This window comes from Vombatus ursinus, unplaced genomic scaffold, assembly GCF_900497805.2.
Source record: "Vombatus ursinus unplaced genomic scaffold, bare-nosed wombat genome assembly UNPS02014798.1, whole genome shotgun sequence".
NCBI classification, from domain to species: domain Eukaryota; kingdom Metazoa; phylum Chordata; class Mammalia; order Diprotodontia; family Vombatidae; genus Vombatus; species Vombatus ursinus.
Window position 1 is genome coordinate 81,016,652 of NW_020954576.1, and position 20,024 is coordinate 81,036,675.

The following is a 20,024-nucleotide window of genomic DNA, read 5'->3' on the forward strand; positions in this document are numbered from 1 at the left end:
GTTAGATTTTCTTCCAATGCTGCTGTTCTCATATTTCACATTCCAATTTGGAACAGATAAAGTTTCATCATTGATGCTTTCTATAGCTGGATATGAGTTACTCTGAGGCTTGTTTCTATCTTTGCAAAGGTGTCTATCAGCATAAGGCCAGCAGAGACTTAATGGCATCTGTTGTAGTCCAGGGTAAAACCCTGAGTGCTTCAGTGGGAGAGCATGATTCATGTTGATGGGTGGACTGTGATGTTATACTATGTTTCGATTAATGTCATTTTGCCTTCTATTGGTAAATATTTCATGATCAAGAGTTAATAGCATCAGCAGTGATTAATTTGTATAAATAAAAAAAAATAAATTTGTATAAGGGACTCAGGATCTATAGTTGTGACTAGTAGGCATTTTGCCTATCCTTACACCAGGAATACCCCTAGCATCCTGAGAATGAGTACCAGTAGTGTGGTGCACAGTTGTGACCGGTCCTACCCCAGGGAAACCATTGAGAGCTCCCAGCATGAATGCAGGTTGGAGTGGGTCAAAACTCAGAAACAACGAGAGAATAAAGGATATTGAGTGTGATGCTGGTTGGTGGTATTACATGTAGGCTAAATAAGCATTCAACTGAAGCTGAGAAGGGAGAAGAGTAGACAAGATAGTCTTGTTTTAATGATAAATTTGCGCTAATGAGGTAAATAAATCAAAGAAAAATCCAATGCGTACAACACAGTAAGTTAGAATGGAAAGACAAGTTAGGCAAAAAGAGAATCCTCAGCAAAACTGTTACTGTCAAGTACTTCAGATGTAAAAATGATCACTAGGGATAAGGGATTTTGTAGGGTAAAAGTAAAGCAAAATGTTTTCAAATTTCTCAATTTCGTAGGAATCATGTGTGACAATTGAGCATCAGTATTAAGGGAAGTTTTCAACTTTATCAAAATCTCACAGTATACAAAAATCTTATGAAGGCTTTGTATGATAGTGCAGTCAATTTTCCATATAGCCATGTTATATGGAAGCTACATTGCCTAGGGAATTCATATGTTAGATCCATCTGGAAATTTCTCAAAGAATGATAGATTATCAGATTGTTCAGCTGCTAGTTCAGGGATTCATTACTGACTATCTGGATTGTTCTAAAAGTTTTAGAATTTGTCTTCTGGCCTCTAGTCTCTTGTATCTTTCATCTTGCACTGAAATATCAAACTAATCTAATATATAGGCCATACTATGTCACTATCCTCTTCAAAAACCATCAAAAACCATCAATAGCTCCCTGTTTCCACCATGGGATAAAATATATAGACTGGCACTTATTTGTTTTCTCTATAATCTGACTCCCACCTACTTGGTAGGCTTATTTTATAACACTTTCTTTCCTATACTTTATTTTCTAGCCATATTGGACTATTGGCTGTTCTTTGACTCATTCTGTTTCCTGTGACTTCTGTGCATTCACAAAGAATGTCTTTCATGCCTGGAATATATTCCTTCCTCATATCTGCCTTTTGAAATCTGAGTGACCCTCAAGGCCCAGCTCAGGTTGTCTTTTTTTTCCCCCATTCCATATCAGTTATCTCTTTTAATCCTCATGTCTTTAATCATAAAACTTTATACAGTAATATACATATATATGGTTAAAATTCTTTTTTTTACCATCAAATGAGCCAAAAATATCGATTAGCTGCATATAAATTTCTTATAAACACAATAAATTCAGATTTTAATTTTTTATCCTTCTCATGTTTCTTTTTTTTCCGTATAATGACTTTTATCATTCTAACTTGCTTTTCTCTTTTACATATTTATATCACTCAATATTTCTGCTCCTATTCTATTCCCTCCTCCATAAAACCTTATTTGGATCATCAGAGCTGAAAGTGATCTCTCCTTCCTCAAAATTTTAAGAATGTTTTTGATTCTCTCTTTGTACCATAATTCATCCTTTTTATCATATTCATTAGCTTTCTTAATTTCTTCATACTGTAAATTCCTTGAATTTGGAAAAACTTTTTAATTCAGTATGTAGTCGGTGCTTAATAGATATTTTTGAATTGATAGTTAAGCTGAGAATCTAGAACATAACTTTAAAGATACTAAAGCCACACTTACATCTTTACCATATCAAACATGTTCTTCTCCACATTTACCAGCCATTGTTCTACAGCAGTTCTTACATGAACTTTCCTATAAGTTTGTCAAAAAAGGGTTATTAAAAATTACTTAGTGATACATATTAAAATGCTTCATTAAATTTACAGTTGTAATAAATTCCTAAGTATTGCTTTGATTACAGTTGTGGGTCAAAGAGAAGAAAAACCTATATTATCATATGAACTCACAGATACTATCATTAAATATTATGCATATAACCTATCAAAATATGTAATTGGGGATCTTTAAAAACTGCATGTCCCCATCTCACCCAAGCTCGAACAGCAGAGACCTGACCTGATCCCATTACTGAGCAGCATGGGAGTTTTGACCTGCTCTTTTCCTGATGTGGGCCAGTTTGACTCTCCTTAGGCAACCTGGTGGCCCTCCTCTCTTGAGGACTCGCCATATTAATGCTGAATTTAGTATAGACATTCAAGCAGCAAAGGCTGCCGCTGCTACAGCTTGCTACTCCCGAGCTCAAGAGTTCCACCAATCTAAGCCTCCCTGGGAACAACTCATCATGATATAGACGCCCTTCACACAGGTATCCTCAATACCTGGGATACATTCCCTTTCCATCTCAGATTCCTAGAGGCTTTAGTTTTCTTAAAGCTATAGCTGCTGCTGGTGTGTCACTACACAGAATAAACCAGCCAACCAAGGTCCCAAGATAAAGAAAACTTAATTACAGAGCTTAAGTCCTCAGGCCTGCCCTGGGAGCCCACAAGTCCAACTATGGCAATGCTGCCCCATGCACCTCCTTGTCCTGCCCCCCAGGATGGCCAAGCACTACATAAACACACACACACACACACAGAGTGCTGACTTTCTACGATACAGAAGTATTCCCTTTGTGCCACAGGAATCATTGGACCATTCTTGTGATTTCCTTAATATAAAGAGATCCCATTAAGGAAACTCTCTCTACCCGTGAAGCCCAGCATCTGCTTTACAACATAGAATCTTTGAGAGCCATTTAGGGTACTACAAGATTAAGTGACGTGCCCAGAGCCACATAACCAGTATTTTTTCATGAGTAGGACTTGAACACAGGTTTTCCTGATTTTTAGGCCAGTTTTCTATACACTAGGCCAGGCTGGGATGGTTGGGATGGTTGGGATGTAAAGTCAATCAGTTATTTCTCTTGAAATGGAAGGAGGAAATATGACAGACATTATTTAATAATCATCCATTAGGAGCTGTGTGCTGCTGTATTTAGATACCCCTTCAATGGGTCCAAGGAACATGATCAAGGGAGAGTAGATCTATTGTAATCAGAAACCGAACTAGGAATTCCACCTAGAACAATCCATTGGAATATTGAAAGCAAAGACTGTGGAACTCCATGAGGCTGATATTAGCCAGATTGGCACTGAGGGGGGAAGGGCGACGCTAGAGATGGGACAGGTAGCTTTTAAAGAGCTCATCTGGGGGTATAACCAGCATAGGGGAGAAAGCATGCCATTTGGTACCTTTCTATTTTTAAAACAAATTGTTCTTGCTAATCAGGTACCAAGTTCAATGTAAGTGCTTCTAGTACCCTTTAAATTTTGGCATCCTGGGCTAAAACTCAAGTCATCTTGCTTGACTTATGGCACTGGCTGTAACTAGCTCAGCCAGTTTGCCAAGACTGGCAGAGATCCAGGCTTCCTTTCCCATTCCCTCCAGCCTGAAGAGAGAGAAAGACAAAGTGAAGTTGCCATTAAGGGTAGCAGTAACAACCACAACGACAGCAAATAGAAACGAATCTCTAGAGAATACTGATAAGAAAGGGGTAAGTTCTGCAAAGGAGAGTGGGAAACCTGTTGTGAAAAAAGCATTGGAAAGTTCAAGAGGTGACAGTGATAAAAAGAGAGTGGAACTTGTTGTTGCAGATTTTTTGGTGTTTTTTTTTTAATAAGAAGTAGAGAATACATTGTGAACAAAATTTGTGGGTTAGAATAGGCTGTGCAAAAAGGACGGGGAAGTAAGAGTTGCAGGAGAAAAGATTGCAAAAGTCTGCTAGTGGATTTTTTGAGTCTTAGCTTAAGTGAGTTTTTTATTTTGTTAAAGGCTTTTTGATATCTGCGGATATAATCTGGAGGGATTTGTTTGTTTTATGATCAGTTATGTTGTTTTCCTAAGTACAAATACAACTTGGCCAGAATGAATAATTTTTGGATAAATTGTTATAAGATCTTATTTCATGTTTTCATGACCACATTTATTAGTGATGTTGGTTTACAATTCCCTTTTTCAGTTTTATCCTTCCATAGTTTAGATTTGGGGCAGCTAGGTGGTGCAATAGATAGAGTGCTAGTCAGGAAGACTCATCTTCCTCAGTTTAAATCTGGTCTCAGATATGTACTAGCTGTGTGACCTTGGGCATGTCACTTAACCCTGTTTGTCTCAGTTTCCTCATCTATAAAATGAGCTGGAGAAGGAAATGGCAAACTGCTCCAGTATCTTTACCGAGAAAACCCCACCTGGGGTCACAAAGAGTCAGACATGACTGAAACGACTAAATGAAAATGAGTTTAGATATTAGGAACATATTTGTCTAAAAAAAGGAGTTTATAAAATTCCTTTTCAATTATTGAGAATAATTTATGCAGCATAATTATTAATTGTTCCTTCACTGATTAATTTTACTTGTAAATCCATCTGGATCAGGCTTCCTCCCCTTTCCTCCCCTTCGTTTGTTCAACGTCAGTTTTTAATATTGAGTTGTATGAGATTTCTACCTCTTGTTTTTCACTTAGTAATAAATTCTAAGGCCCCATATTGTCCATTTTTAGTATTTGTCTAAGGTGTGTACACACACACACACATACACACACTTATACACACATTGATAGAGAAGTTCTATGGGTTGTTGATCCCTAGCTGCACATCACAGTTGGACAGCAGACATTCTTCACAGACTTGATTTTTCTTGTGTGGATAGATAAGTCAAATTCCTTTGAATGATTCTCATTTAGGGAACTCAGCAATGTTCTATGGCATGATGCAGGCAACACAATGTCATATGACAACTGAAACTTTTGGAAGACCTCACTTTCTATATGGAACCTCATTTGCATTTGGATCCTATGTTGAACATTTTTCATGATGGTCACAAACATTTTTAGGAAGCATGTTTCCCTACTTTATGCCAACTTTGAGACTAAACAAAGGATCATCAAATAAATTCCTTTCTCTTGTTAAGTCTTTCAAGGAGTCTTGTATGATTTTGATGAATGCATACCAAATTTTGTCTGTATTGGTCTTCTAATCTCATCCTTAAAGGACCTCTGGACAGCTTTGCTTAGGGGATCCTAAGAGACTTTCTCTAAACTATTTTTCCCATCTACTGCTTCTTGCTGTTTGAGGAAGTGATAATTCTCCACCATAAACTTCCATCATTCTTCTCTGTAAGATTTTACAAGTAAGTTGATATTCTAAAATGATATTGCCCTTAGCTGCCATATCTCTCAAGTTGGTGAATAAAGGGAAGGGAATAAGCATTTATATAGCACCTACTAGGCGCTAGTCATTATAATAAGTGCTTTGCAAATATTAACTCATATAATCAAATAGGTCAAGTTTTTGCTGACTCACTTGCCTATAGTTGTAAAAACACATTATTGTTTTAGTTACTGTATGCTGAAGTGTAATTTTAAACAACTTCCAAAGCTTATTTCTTAATTATCTTAAACATATGCTTATCTTATTTTTTATCTCTTAATATGCATTATTTATGAATCAGTCATAGGGTTAGGGGAAGGCGAGGAAGGCTGGCACTTATGGAATTAGAGATACAATAAGATACATTTTAATATATTAAATAATATATGCATTTTAAACAAATATGCATATTTTAATGCCATAAAATGTTACTCTCTGACCCATAGTTATTAACTATATGAGTAACCAATTTGCATGTATTGTAGTAAAAACTTGAAGCCTCCAAATACAGGAAGATAGAGGAGCTCAGTTTTTGAAAAGAGAGGAGAGATAAGGAGAAGTGCCATTTTCAAGGTTTTACTATGACACCCAAATGTCTTGTACCCACTCTACTATGAGTAAAGGGTTTGCTAAATAAACACACACTTTAGCTAAGACCCTTTAAAGAATGACCATAAATCCCAAATAAGAATATTTTCTATTATTAAGATTTTTCTATATCTAAAGATTAAACATTAAATATATACTATACTTTGGCAGAAGAAGTGTTTCGCCTTCAGCTGATATAAGTGACGTGACCAGAGGAGGGCCTATTTCTTTTTTCCATATAAACAACTGTCTTATGTTCTCAAAACATTTCATAAGATGAGGCTGTGGACCAGAAACATAACTAAATAGCATCATAAAGTCTTGACATGGTCAAGAAAGAATATTCCTAAGCACAGTACTAAAATATTACCTGGATAGCCTCGGGATTTTTGCTTTCAGCCAGAATGTCAATGAGTTCAGCATTGCTAAGAAAGTAAAATCTTGGGAAAATCATTCTCTTCACTTCAAGATATTCCTGTCTCAGAGAACATAGAGAAATATGATTAAGAACCCCAATACACTGATGTGAAGATATCATATATTTTCTATGATATACAATAAATATGCATAAAACCAAAGCCATTGGAGATAAAGTATATATTCCAGCACCATTCTAAAATGACATTTTCTTTTGAAATAGTATGTTATAGTAGAAAGAGTAGAGATTTCATAGCGAGAAGAAACACGGGTTCAAATCCTGTCTTTGACATCAACTGGCAATGTGACCATGGGCAAATCACTTAACCTCTCAGGTTTTCCTCATTTGTAAAATTGAGTGGATACCTATAATAGTCCTTACTTTACAAGACTGTTGTGAGAGAAATGTGCTAACTAATGTATATACTGTATTTTTGTAAATCCTAAAGTGCTTTAGGATGAACAAAATGCGTTTTCAAAACATTTTATTATTAACCACCAGCAAACATATTGCATTGTGGTGGTATTGACATGACTGCTACATAGACCATTTTTGCCATGTTCCTGAGGTATGCCCACCATTATTTTTTCCTTCTGAACTCTTCCAAAGGAAACTGTAAGGACAACTTGGAGGATAGATTCACCTTTAATATTCTTTTACTGCTCATGTGGTAAAGTGTGCCACGGTCAAGGTTAATATGTCACCTCCTGTCCCCTTATTTTCTTGTTAGGTATCATGTTGTTATCTCAGTTGTTATAACATTTCTTTTCCCAAGGAGTTTTCATCTTTTCAAGAATATACCCAGAAAATTTCCAACTTCTCTTTATCTTAAGTGATTTCTCCTTTTCTGAATATTTATTTTTCTCTTAGTAGTCAACACATCCAGAGCCTCTACCAGGTAGCCATTTTCTTGGACTTTGCTATCCTCCAAACCAGGGCAGAAAACATTTTGCTATCAAAGAACAGTGGTTACTCAGAATGAGAGTCGTCTCCACTTTATACAGATTTCATCAGAGCCCAGCATACACCCAAAGTTTGGAAGCCTGGGAGTGACCATGATAAGAGGTCTACTGACCAACTCTTCTTCCACTATCCCTGAAGTTGATACTAACTGCCAGAATTATCTTACCTCTACAGTATAGAAGTGGTTAAAGTATGTAAACAGGGACTTTCTCAAAAGGAAATACACAAATGAGAAATAATGCACAAATGATCAATAACCAAGAAATCTGTTAAAATTATTTACCTGAAAAATAACAATTAAAACAACTCTGAGATGCCACTTTATTGACCAATAAAATGACAAAGACAGTTGAAAACAAAATTCAGTCTTGTTTGGACTGTGTAGACAGTGTTATATGCCTGTGGAAGATTTGTGAATTGCCATAATAATTTTAGAAAGCACTAAAGCATTATATAGAAAGAGTTCTAATGTTTATTCTTTTTCACTTAGTTATCCCACTGAAACTAAATCCTAATGTTGTTATTGAAAGGCAAAAAAATACTTATATGTACAAAAATATTAATAGAAACATTATTTATAGTAGCAGTGCTTTAAAATAATGTGTCCACTGAGCAATGGCTGAACAACTGTGGCATATGAATATAATGGGATATGATTCCAGTGTGGAGAATGTACTGTCCCAAGCTTCAAGGGGTTTTGTGCAGTTGTGTTCAGAGATACTTCTAGGGACTTGTAAATTTTCAGTTCTTCCAAGGTGTTATGATCAAGGGCAAGGTGTTTATTCCTTTCCTGGCCTGTGCTCTGGTCTATGAGCACCCCTTTTCTGTCTTGGAACTGTGAATAGGGGTTTCCTCTCCACAGCCACTACAAGCTCCACCACGCCAGTGCTCCTCCTTGCCCCAGCACCACCACCCAGAACTGGTCCCAGATCCAAGCTCGGGCAAAGCAAGAGAATCCTGCACCAGCAGAGAGATCCCTGCAATCCCCCTCTGATGTATTAAGTGATAATAGAAAGATTACAAATAAAATGATATATACAGAAATATAAATGAAAGAAGACAATTAGAATAACATGCACATTGACTATGGATATGTAATAATGGTAAGGATAATAATAGCAACAAAATTTTTAAAAATAGAAAAGTTAGGAAAGGAAGGTGAAAATTTTGCTAATCTTATCAAAATTAATTTACATTTTAAAACAAATTATAAATAATGTAGTTTATAGTTTCATTTTTCATCTCTTTTTTTAAAATATATTTGGATTTGGTTTCTCTGGATGGTTACTAAGTTTAGAATAAGTAAAAATCCTTTTTAAAGAAATTGGCCTGAGGGGGTGGAGCCAACATAGTGGAGTAAAAGCAGTGACTTGCTTGAGCTCTCCCCCAAAACCCTCCAAATACCTATAAAAAAATGGCTCTAAACAAATTCTAAAACAACAGAACCCACAAAAAGACAGACTGAAACAAATTTCCAGGCCAAGATAGCTTGGATGGTTGATCAGAAAGGTATATTGTGCCAGGCTGGGAGAGGAATGTGCAGAGGGTGCGCCACAGCGAACCTGGAGCAGGCCTCAGAGGGTTGAATTGCAGGCAGCTGGGGTGGTTTCCAGACTTCTCAACCCAGGAACGCCAAAGACAACTTGAAAGGTCAGTGGGAAAAGTCTGTGTCGGAGGGGAGAGAGAGAAGCCAGTGGTCTCAGCTCTAGTCCCCGAGCTTGGTGGGGGCAGCAGCTGCTTCCTGAGCTTTCAGCCCACAGACTGAGGGGGAATCGAGTGGCTGATCAGAGAGGGATTGCAGGGATCTCTCTGCTGGTGCAGGATTCTCTTGCTTTGCCTGAGCTTGGATCTGGGACACAGTTCTGGGTGGCGATGCTGGGGCAAGGAGGAGCACTGGTGTGGTGGAGCTTGTAGTGGCTGTGGAGAGGAAACCCCTATTCACAGTTTCAAGACAGAAAAGAGTGCTTGTGGTCACTCATAGACCAGAGCACAGGCCAGGAAAGGAGTAAACACCTAGCCCTTGATCATAGCACCTTGGAAGAACTGAAAATTTACAGGTCCCTAGAAGTATCTCTGAACACAACTGCACAAAACCCCTGAAGCTTGGGACAGTGCATTCTCCACACTGGAAACAGACTCCTACCTTAACAAAGAGTTTATAACTCAAGTAATTGGCTGGGATCATGAGCAAGCAGCACAAAAAGAGTCAGACTATATTATCTTATTTTGATGACAAAGAAGATCAAAACATACAATCAGAAGAAGACAATGAAGTCAAAGCTCCTACATCCAAAGCCTCCAAGAAAAATATGAATTGGTCCCAGGCCATGGAAAAGCTCAAAAAGGATTTTGAGAAGCAAGTAAGAGAAGTAGAGGAAAAACTGAGTGATGCTAAAGGAGACCCAAAAAAATTCTGAAGAAAACAACACCTTAAAAATAGCCTAACCCAAATGGCAAAAGAGGTCAAAAAAGCCAATGAAGAGAAGAATGCCCTAAAGAGCAAAATTGGACAAATGGAAAAGGAAGTCCAAAAGATTATTGAAGAAAATACTTCCTTAAAAATTAGAATAGAGCGATTGGAAGCTAGTGACTTTATGAGAAATCAAGGCACTGTAACACTAATCAAAAGGAATGAAAAATTAGAAGAGAATGTGAAATATGTCATTGGAAAAACAACTGACCTGGAAAATAGATCCAGGAGAGAGAACTTAAAAATTATTGGACTATCTGAAAGCCATGATCAAAAAAAGAGCCTAGATATCATCTTTCAAGAAATTATCAAGGAAAACTGCCCTGATATTTTAGAACCAGAGGGCAAAATAGAAATGGAAAGAATCCACTGATCACCTCCTGAAAGAAATCCCCAAAGGAAAACTCCAAGGAATGTTGTAGCCAAATTCCAGAATTCCCAGGTCAAAGAGAAGATATTGCAAGCAGCCAGAAGGAAACAATTCAAGTACTGTGGAAACACAATCAGGATAACACAAGATTTAGCAGCTTCTACATTAAGGGTCCAGAGGGCATAGAGTATGATATTCCAGAGGACAAAGGAATTAGGACTACAACCTAGAATCACCTACCCAGCAAAACTGAGGATAATCCTTCAGGGTAGAAAATGGTCATTCAGTGAAAGAGAGGACTTTCAAGGATTCCTGTGGAAAAGACCAGAGCTGAATAGAAAATTTGACCTTCAAATACAAGACTCTAGTGAAACACGGAAGAGGTAAACAGGAAAGAGAAATCATAAGAGACTTATTAAGGTTGAACTGTTTACATTCCTGAATGGAAAGATGATATTTGTAACTCATGAATCCTTTGTCAGTATGAGGGTAGTGGGAGGGAAAAAAATTATATGTTTGTATAGATAGATAGAGGGCACAGGGTGAGTTGAAGATGAAGGGGTGATATCTGGAAAATAAAATTAAGGGATGGGAGAAGATTATACTGGGAGAAGGAGAAAGGGAGAAGTAGAATGGGGTAAAATATCTCACATGAAACAGACAAGAAAAGGCTTTTACAGTGGAGGGGAAATGGGGGAAGGTGAGAGAGAATGAGTGAATCTCATTCTCATAGGACTTGGCTTAAGGAGGGAATAACATACATAACAGAGTTTGGGAATCTATCTTACCCTACAGGAAAATTAGGGGGGAAGGGGACAAGAGAGCAGGGGGTTGATAGAGGGGCCAGCAGATTGAGGGAGGGGATAATCAAAAGCAAACACTTCTGAGGAGGGACAGGGTCAAAAGAGAGACTAGAATAAATGGGGGGTAGGATAGGATGAAGGGAAATATACTTAGTTTTTCACAACAGGACTATTATGGAAGGGTTTTGCAAGACTACACATCTATAACCTGTATTGAGATGCTTGCCTTTTCAATGAGGGTGGGTGGGGAGGAAGGAAGGGAGAAAATTTGTAACCCAAAGTTTTAAAAACACATGTTAAAAAGAAAAAAAAGAAAGAAAGTATCACTTGGGGTTCTGTCAGCTTTTCCTGGGACTTCCAGCAGTGTTCTCCCCTCCTACCTCCAGGCACATGGCAGGGAGAGCATGTGCTTACTTAAGTGAGCCTAAATCTGGACATCTTCGGCACACTTTGCCTTGCATTGAACACAGTAGGTCTACTACCAGAGATATAAGAAATGGATCTTTTCAGCCTTCACAGATACTTTGAGAGTCTGAGGGTTCCTGGCTTCCTGGGTCAGTCTCCCCTGTCAGTGGGATAAGCTTACTGTGACTACATCATTTGTCAGAAAAGATAACCAAGGATAGGGGTGTCCTAAGCCTAAATAGACTAAGAAGAGCCATCATTGGCTGCCCGAGAGATCTGGACTTGTGGCATGTTGGGAAGCAGCATATGCTGGGTAAATGTGAATGAATACCTGTTGAGTTGTCCCAAAGAAATGACCTTAATACATAATGGAGATGGCTATGTTTAAAAAAAAAAAAAGAAAGAAATTGGCCTACTGAACCACACTCTCTATAACATATTGCCATCAAGTTTCAGAGACACAGTAGCACTAACCACCCTAATTTCAATATGATGCTTATCCCACAATTTGGGTTCTCCTCTACCCCCTGATACGTATGAGACTATCAATGGTGCTGTATTGTATACTGTGTTGCGATAATGAAAAGTCCCATGTGATACTGTGCTGTACTGAATGAAAAGATTCTTTATGCTAAAATGACTAAGTTTTACCTCAAGACTTCTCTTTATTTTTTCAAGATACACACTGGTTGCTTGCAACATTTCAAGGATTCCTACTGATATGACTATTTTCAGAGCCTCAGGTTTATTGTCTACTCTTGACGTTATATCTTTCCATATAGAAGTCACGTCAGCAAAAAGCTTTGCTTCTGCTGAAAGCTGCCTTTATAAATAGAAACAAGATCTGAGATGACTTGAATTTTCTAAAGGACTATCTCAATTCTTAACATAAAATAATCTTCTGCCAAGAAATATTTATTATATTTATAAAAATAGGTTTGCACATCATATTGACAGTGCTGTCAATTTATTATATATTGTCCTTTAATAGATTTTGGATATCTGTTCTATTTAAAGTCACAGGAGTTTTGTTAAGGATTTTTGACTCATTCCAATATACTATATACTATTCTTTTGATTTTTTTTTAAAGAAAAAGGATAATGTAAAATGGATAAATAATACATCATAATGCCCTTATTTTAGGTAAGTAGACCTCATCTTATTTAAAATTCTAGGAGCATTTCTTTTTCCATTACGTTGGAAAGGAAATTGATAGAGAACAATGTTAGCACTCTGTCAATGATTGCGACTTAATCATGAATGAGCTTTTAGTCCTTTGTCTGTACTAAAACTTTCTTTTTTTTCTTCTTAAACTAACATATTTATTTTTAGTTTTCAACATTCACTTCCACAAGATTTTGATTTCCAAATTTTCTCCCCATCTCGTCCCTCCCCCCACCCCAAGATGGTATGCATTCTGAATACCCCTTCTCCTAATCTGCCCTCCCTTCTATCTCTCCCCACCTTCTTTTATCCCCTTCCCCTTTAATTTTCCTGTATGTACTAAAACTTTCAAGATGGCATTCAGAGTACTGATAAAACTATCAATAGAAGAAACTTAACCTTATAACCATTATAATTTCCCCAGCCTTTCTCTTTCCTGGTGGCAGCTAGGTAGCACAGTGGATATAGTGTGATGCCTGGGGTCAGGAAGACTCATCTTTGTGAGTTCAAATCTGGCCTCAGACACTCACTAGCTGTGTGACCCTGGGCAAGTTACTTAACCCTGTTTTCCTCAGTTCCCTCATCTGTAAAATGAGCTGGAGAAGGAAATGTCAAAGCACTCCAATATCTTTGCCAAGAAAACCCCAAATGGGGTCATAAAGAGTCAGACAGAACTGAAAACGACTGAACAACAACAAAATTCTCTTTCCTGAGCTCCAATCCCACACCAGTGCCTATTAGATATTTTGAACCACATCTCCCTTAGGCATCTCAAACTCAACAAGTCCAAAATAGAATCCACTAACTTTTCCTCCCAAACCTGTCTTCTAAACTTTCCTATTATCGTTTAAGACACCACCACCCTTCCAGACATTCCAGTTGACAATTTCAGTGTCATCCTAGTCTTCTCACCCTCATTCACCCACTTATCCATCAGTTGCCAAATCTTATCATTTCTATCCTACAACATCTCTTACATACATTCCCCTCTGTCTACTCACATAGCCACTGTCCTAGCTCATGCTCTTCTTATTACGTCTTGCCTGGACTATTACAGTGGTCTATTTGGTATCCCTACTCAAGCCTCTCTCCACTCGGCTGCCAAAAAGATTTTCCTAAAGTGTGCATCTCACTATGTTAGCTCCCCACTCAATGATCTCCAGTAGCTTTTATTACTACTGAGATCACAGAAACTTTTCTTTGAAACTTAAAGATATTCACAACCTGTCCCCTTTGTAGCTTAACAGTCTTCCTAAACATTACTTCCATCTGCCTGCTCTATGGTCCTGGTGAATTGGCCTAACCAATGCTCTGCAGATAGAGTATTCCATTTCCCATCTCTACATCTTTGTATTAACTATCCTCTATAACTGGAATTCTCTCTGCCTTGTAGGATTTCTGTCATCCTTCAAAACTCAGCCCCCAGTGCCTTTCTTTGTCCCCTCAACTACTTCTCCTCTAAGCTTATCTTGAATTATTTACCATATGTGTATTATCAATATTTATGTACATATTGTTTACCCCATCAGAATATACGCTCTTTGAATGCAGAAGTACTTTTCATCTTTCTTTTGATCTGCAGTGCTTAGCACGGTGTGAGGCTCATAGAAAGCACTTGATAAATGCTTGTTAATTGACTTGTTTTGTTCAATACTAAAGAAAGTCCAGCCCAGAGAAACATAATGCTACTAAATACAATATGACTTAACATGATGATGATGATGCCTATCACTAAGTATATAGACTGGGCAGTCTGGAACTATTTTCGTAGTCTTGTAGTACGGGAAACAAAAAGAAACAATTGCAATTTTCCCATTTTCCTTATATTTTCATCTCACTAATTGAAGAGTGAGCCCCTCTAGAAATGATATTTGGAATTGTCATCCTAAAAAAAATTATAATAAAGATTTCTTTGCTCTTCAAAGACCTCTGTAACTTGGCCCCTTCCTCGCTTTTCTGTCTTCTCACACTGTACTCCCGTCTGTATACTCTACAATTCAGTGACACTGATCTCCTTGCCTCTTCACTCATAGGACAATCTATCTCCTGACTGACCTTGTATCTTCTGACTGACCCCCATGCCTGGAGGGCTATACCTTTCCAGCACAGTCTCTTGCCTAACCTGAAGTTTCAGCTAAACTTTCACCTTCTTCAAGAAGTCTTTCCATATCTACCTCAATGCTAGCACCTCCCCTCTGGAATTGCCTCCCATTTACTCTGTGGATATTTTATATGTACATAGTTGTTTGCATATTCTCTCCCTCATTATACTTGGTATGACTGTGTTTTGCTTTTTTTTTTTTTACAGACCTACAGCTTAGCCCAGTACTAAGCACTTAATAAATGCTTGTTAACTTATTTGTCAAGTTATATTTTGATCTGTAGCCCAAAATAATCTTAATGTATTCAGTTAAAGAAACTTAATATGGTAAAAGTAATAAAAAATGGGAGAAATAACATACATTTTCCAGTAAATATCTATTTTACTTTGTATACCTTCGTATTTCAGGAGCAAGAAAAATGGGTTCAAGATAAAGCCAGTTTCTTTGACATGTCATCCACTCATCCAAAGTGTGAGAGAAAAGTTCCAATTTCTGGTCCCAGTCATCTGCAAGAGACTATATTAAAAAGAACATTTTTAATAAAACAAAATCTAAATACTGCCAATATTCTTTTTTAGAGAAAGAATACTCAACATTAGCAAGGATTTCTGTTGAGGGTCATAATCAGAGGAAGAATCAATAGTCATGAATTTGTTTTTAAGAAAAATTCACTTTTTACTTTTTGTTCTAATAGACAACAATATAAAACATTTCACTTGTCCACTTTCAGAATTAAGAAATGGGATAATAAATATTCAACAAATACAATAAATAAGTAGATATAGAAATACATCATATGGGGGTGGGGGAGAAAAGAAAAAGACGGAAGGAAGGAAAGAAGAAAGGGGGAAGGGAGAGAGGGAAGGAGGGAGGGAGGGAGAGACACAGAGAGAGGAAAAAAAAAGAGACAGAGCACAGAAGCTTATGAGGTTATCTCACTACCCTCATTCTTCCTCCTCTGCTACAATGGGACTATAAGATCCAATGCAGTAACTTCAGCAATGTACTCTATTATTTCTTAGCTCTCTTGCTACCCTTACTGGTAACTCCCAAATTTTCCTAGACATTCTTCCCAGAATGAAGATGCTAGATGTTAATCCAGTTTATTTTTTAAAATTTATATATTTTGCCAAGGTACTCTGCATTTAGCTTTCTTAACAACAGACACTTCTTCAGCCTTTATTTAGCTTTAGGAGCGGGAACCCAAAACAATGCTACATGTAATTTATTTTACCAGGACACAGGTCTTATAGCTCAAAGTGGCAGTGTCCTATCTGATCAGACAACTGTAGATTTAGAGCCGAAAGGGAAGTATTCATTTTAGAGTTCCTCTAATCTAATGCCCTCACATTATTTTTTTAACCTTTAAATTCTCTTTTAAATTAAATTTTGTGTGTTTTTAAATAAAAAGTTGATATTCTTTCTTACACTGAGACCTCAACTGGAGGGAGAGGAGGTGGTGGGAATCAAACCCTTGAGATGTGTGTAATCAAGCAAAACAAATTCCCTGATTGGCCACGTTCAAAAATTATGTCTCTCATTCTACAGTGAAAGTTCATCACTTCTCTATCAAGCCTAGAAATCTCTTCCTTATCTCTAACTCCTGGCTTCCCTGGCTTCCTTTAGGTCTCAGCTAAAGTCCCATATTCTGCAAGAAGTTTTTCCTGGTCCTCCTTAATATCAGCACCTTTTATCCTAGATTATCTTCAACTTATTCTTGGTGTATATTGTTTATACATAGCTGTTTGCATGCGATCACCCCCATTCGACTCGGAGTTCCTAGAAATCAGGGACTGTTTTCTGTCCTTAGCACAATACCTGGCACATAGTAGGAGTTTAATAAATGTTCGTTGGCTTGACTCACCAGGAGGTGGGTAACTTTTTTAAACACTAGTCCTGTGGAAGATGATTAGTCATTGCACTGATCAGAGTCCTAAAGTTTTTAAAAATTCTTTGTTTTTACAGTATTGTTGTTATATAAATTGTTTTTCTTGTTCTTCTCACTTTAGTGTGTATTAGCTCATACATGACTTCCTGTATATCAGAAAAGTAATTTCTTCCTTTTTCCTCTTATTTGTTTTGAATGTGATCCTTTATGTCAGAATCATGAACGTATTTGGAGCTTGTCTTGGCATATAATGTGAGATGTAGATCTATTATCTACTTTCTGGAAGACTGCTTTATTGTTTTCCCCAGAAATTTTTGTTAAATAGTGAATTCTTATTCCAATAGCTTGGGTTTGGGGGTTTATCAAACACTTAGCTATTATGTCCATTTGTTTCTATATGATGTGTACCTAATCTCTTTCACTTATCAACCTCTCTATTTTTTTAACCAGTACCAAATTGTCTTGATAATTGCTGTTATGTAATGTAGTTTGAAATCTGAGGTCCTTTCCTTCATACTTTTAAAAATTATTTCCTTTGAGAGTCTCTCTACCATTTCTTTTATAATTCTGTCATTAGTGATTTTATTTGTGTGAATGTTTTTAAATTTTAGGTAAGCAACATTTTTCCTTTTTTGCTCTCTCTCATTTGGTTAAGAAATTTTTCCTCTAGTCATAGTTGAAAGGTACCTGATCTTGTCTAATTTGCATTTTTTACAGTGTATGCTTTTATGTTCAGAAAACATATCCATTTTTGGAAATATTGTGTTATATTATCATAATACAAAACAACACAACATATGATAGAATATAGTATAGTATAGTATAATATAATGATATAATATGATATGACATGACATGATATGATATGATATGATATGATATGATATGATATGATATGATATAAATCAGATGCTAGTCTAATGGCCGGTTTTCCTAAAAGTTTTTGTCAAAGAGAGGGTGCTTCCTCCAGTAATTTATATTCTTGGGTTTATTGTTGTTTTCATGTCCTCTTTTCCTCATGTTTCTTGCTTATATGTTTTATTTTACAATTCTATTTTTTCTATTCTTTAACCAATACCAGAAAGTTTTAATGACTACTGCTTTATTTTATACTTGTCATATACTTTCAAGTTTGCAAGACTATGCCACCTTCATTTATACTTTTTTCTCATAATTTCCCTTGCGATTCTTTTGAACATTTTATTATTTTGAATAATGTGGCACCAAATATGTAAATTCATTTTGGTGTTACTGTCATATTGGCACAGATTTCTTTTCATTTTTGTTAAGACTGTTTTGGAGTTGTATATATAATAAATCTTGTGAGTGTCTTTGTAGGTTAAATTCAGACATTTGATGCATTTTATAGGGTTTTGGGGGAGAATTAAATTTTTCTTAATGTTTTTCCTGGGTTTTGTTAGTACTGCATAGAAACAATAATTCAATCTTGGATTTATTTTGTATCCTGAAACACTGCTGTGGCTATTGGTCAATAAATTAAATTCTTCATTGATTCTCTCAGTGTTTCTCAGTGTCATTTACAAGGATTATTTTGTCAATTAGTCAATCAATAAACATTTAATAAGTACCTATTATGTGCCAGGTGACTCCTTGTTCTTTTTCACTTGCTTCATCTTTGACTTTGTTTTCTTGTCAATTGGTCAACAAGGAAAAATAGTAAGCAGTGCTAGGCACAGGCAGTACAAAGATAAAAATGAAACAATCCTGGCTCTCAAGCAGCTTATATTCTAATTTGTCTTACTGTTATAGGACGTTTGTAGGACTATGATAAATAATAGTAGAGAGAGGGACTATCTTTGTTTTAGCCTTCTGTGTACAGGGAAAGTTTCTCATATTTTTCTACTACAAACAATGCTAATTCTTAGTTTTAAATATTCTTTCAATAACATTAAAGAAGGGCCCTTTCATGTCTATACTTGTTAAAAAAAAAACCCTAAAAAAATCTATTGAAATAATCTGTGGTTATTGTAATCTTTGTTCTTTATGTTACTAATTTTGCTAATTATTTTCCTAATGTTAAGCCAACTTTGTATCAGTGGCATGAATCCAACTTAGTCATAGAGAATTATTTTTCTGAATATATTTCTGTAGTTTCCTGGTGAAGATTTTATTTGAAATTTTTGCATCAATACTGATAAGAGAGATTAGATAGTTTTCTTTTTCTGTTTGGTCTGTGTTTCCTTGGCACAATGGCCATTTTTTGTCTCATAAAAAGAGTTTGGTAGAGTGTTATTGAATCTATTTTTGAGAATAATTTTTATAACACAGGAATGAATTGCTCTTTAAATATTTGATAGAATTTATTTTTCTTCATTACTTGATTTGAGGTGATAAGGTGTGAGAAACATGCCGAGAATTAACTCACTTTGATGTACTCTGTCTTATGAGTTTCTTTATTTTCAATAAGGAAAAATCCTAACTTTCTACTCAGGAAAAATAGGATTTGCATGTCACTTAAATGAAAAGATAAACACTTTTATGGAAAACAATATCTAATATTTATAATACTTGAAAAGAGTTCTTTAAACATACTAATTCCTTTGATTTTCACAACAACCTTTTTTTTTTTGTTTGTTTTGGTGAGGCAATTGGGGTTAAATGACTTGCCCAGAGTCACATAGTTACAGAGTATTATGTGTCTCAAGTTCATATTTGAACTCAGGTCCTCCTGAGTCAGGGCCAGTGCTCTATGCACTGCGCCACCTAGCGGCTCCGCTTCACAATAACCTCGAGAGCTAAATGTCTAATCTCCATTTACATATGATAAACTGAGGCTGAAAATTTTTAAAGTAACTTGCCCAGGTTCACACAAATGTGTGAGACAGGATTCAAGCTCAGGTCTTCCTGACCCCAGCTCCAACCCTAAACCTGATGGTCTTTTAAGATACTGGTGATAAAAGAGTTTTCAAGTCATGCAGTGATTTCATAACTGTATATATAAATCTTATCTGTTGGAATTCCTCTAAGCTGAATGAAATGGAATTGAAGGCTTGCTGGTGAAAAGTTCCCTCTACTTTGTATAATATTCCAATATAATATGCCAGAAAGTGTAAAATGTTCTTGATTTTAAAAAGATCATAGTTGTAGTAATGTTGTATTAAATGAAATCTAATGCTTTTAAAGAAAGGCCTAAACTGGGATTATGTGCATTTAAAATATATTTCTTTGTTAAAACTGTTTCTGTACTTAACTCATATCATCATCAGATATTCAGTGCACTCTATATTCATGTCACTAGCACCCAGAACAGTACCTGA

The 20,024-nt window shown here is 36.3% G+C and overlaps 1 protein-coding gene across 1 annotated transcript in view; it reads right to left on the reverse strand.

Annotated features, from left to right (window-relative positions):
• LOC114049472 (dynein heavy chain 14, axonemal-like) overlaps nt 1-20,024 on the reverse strand; it is a 343,809-nt gene that overhangs the window by 246,768 nt on the left and 77,017 nt on the right. Inside the window, exons 21-25 of the mRNA XM_027870712.1 lie at nt 15,253-15,374; nt 12,243-12,414; nt 6,533-6,637; nt 6,326-6,444; nt 2,104-2,178 (exon numbers count right to left, since the gene is read on the reverse strand). Of these exons, the coding sequence (XP_027726513.1) occupies nt 2,104-2,178; nt 6,326-6,444; nt 6,533-6,637; nt 12,243-12,414; nt 15,253-15,374 (593 nt within the window). The remainder of the gene's footprint in view (nt 1-2,103; nt 2,179-6,325; nt 6,445-6,532; nt 6,638-12,242; nt 12,415-15,252; nt 15,375-20,024) is intronic.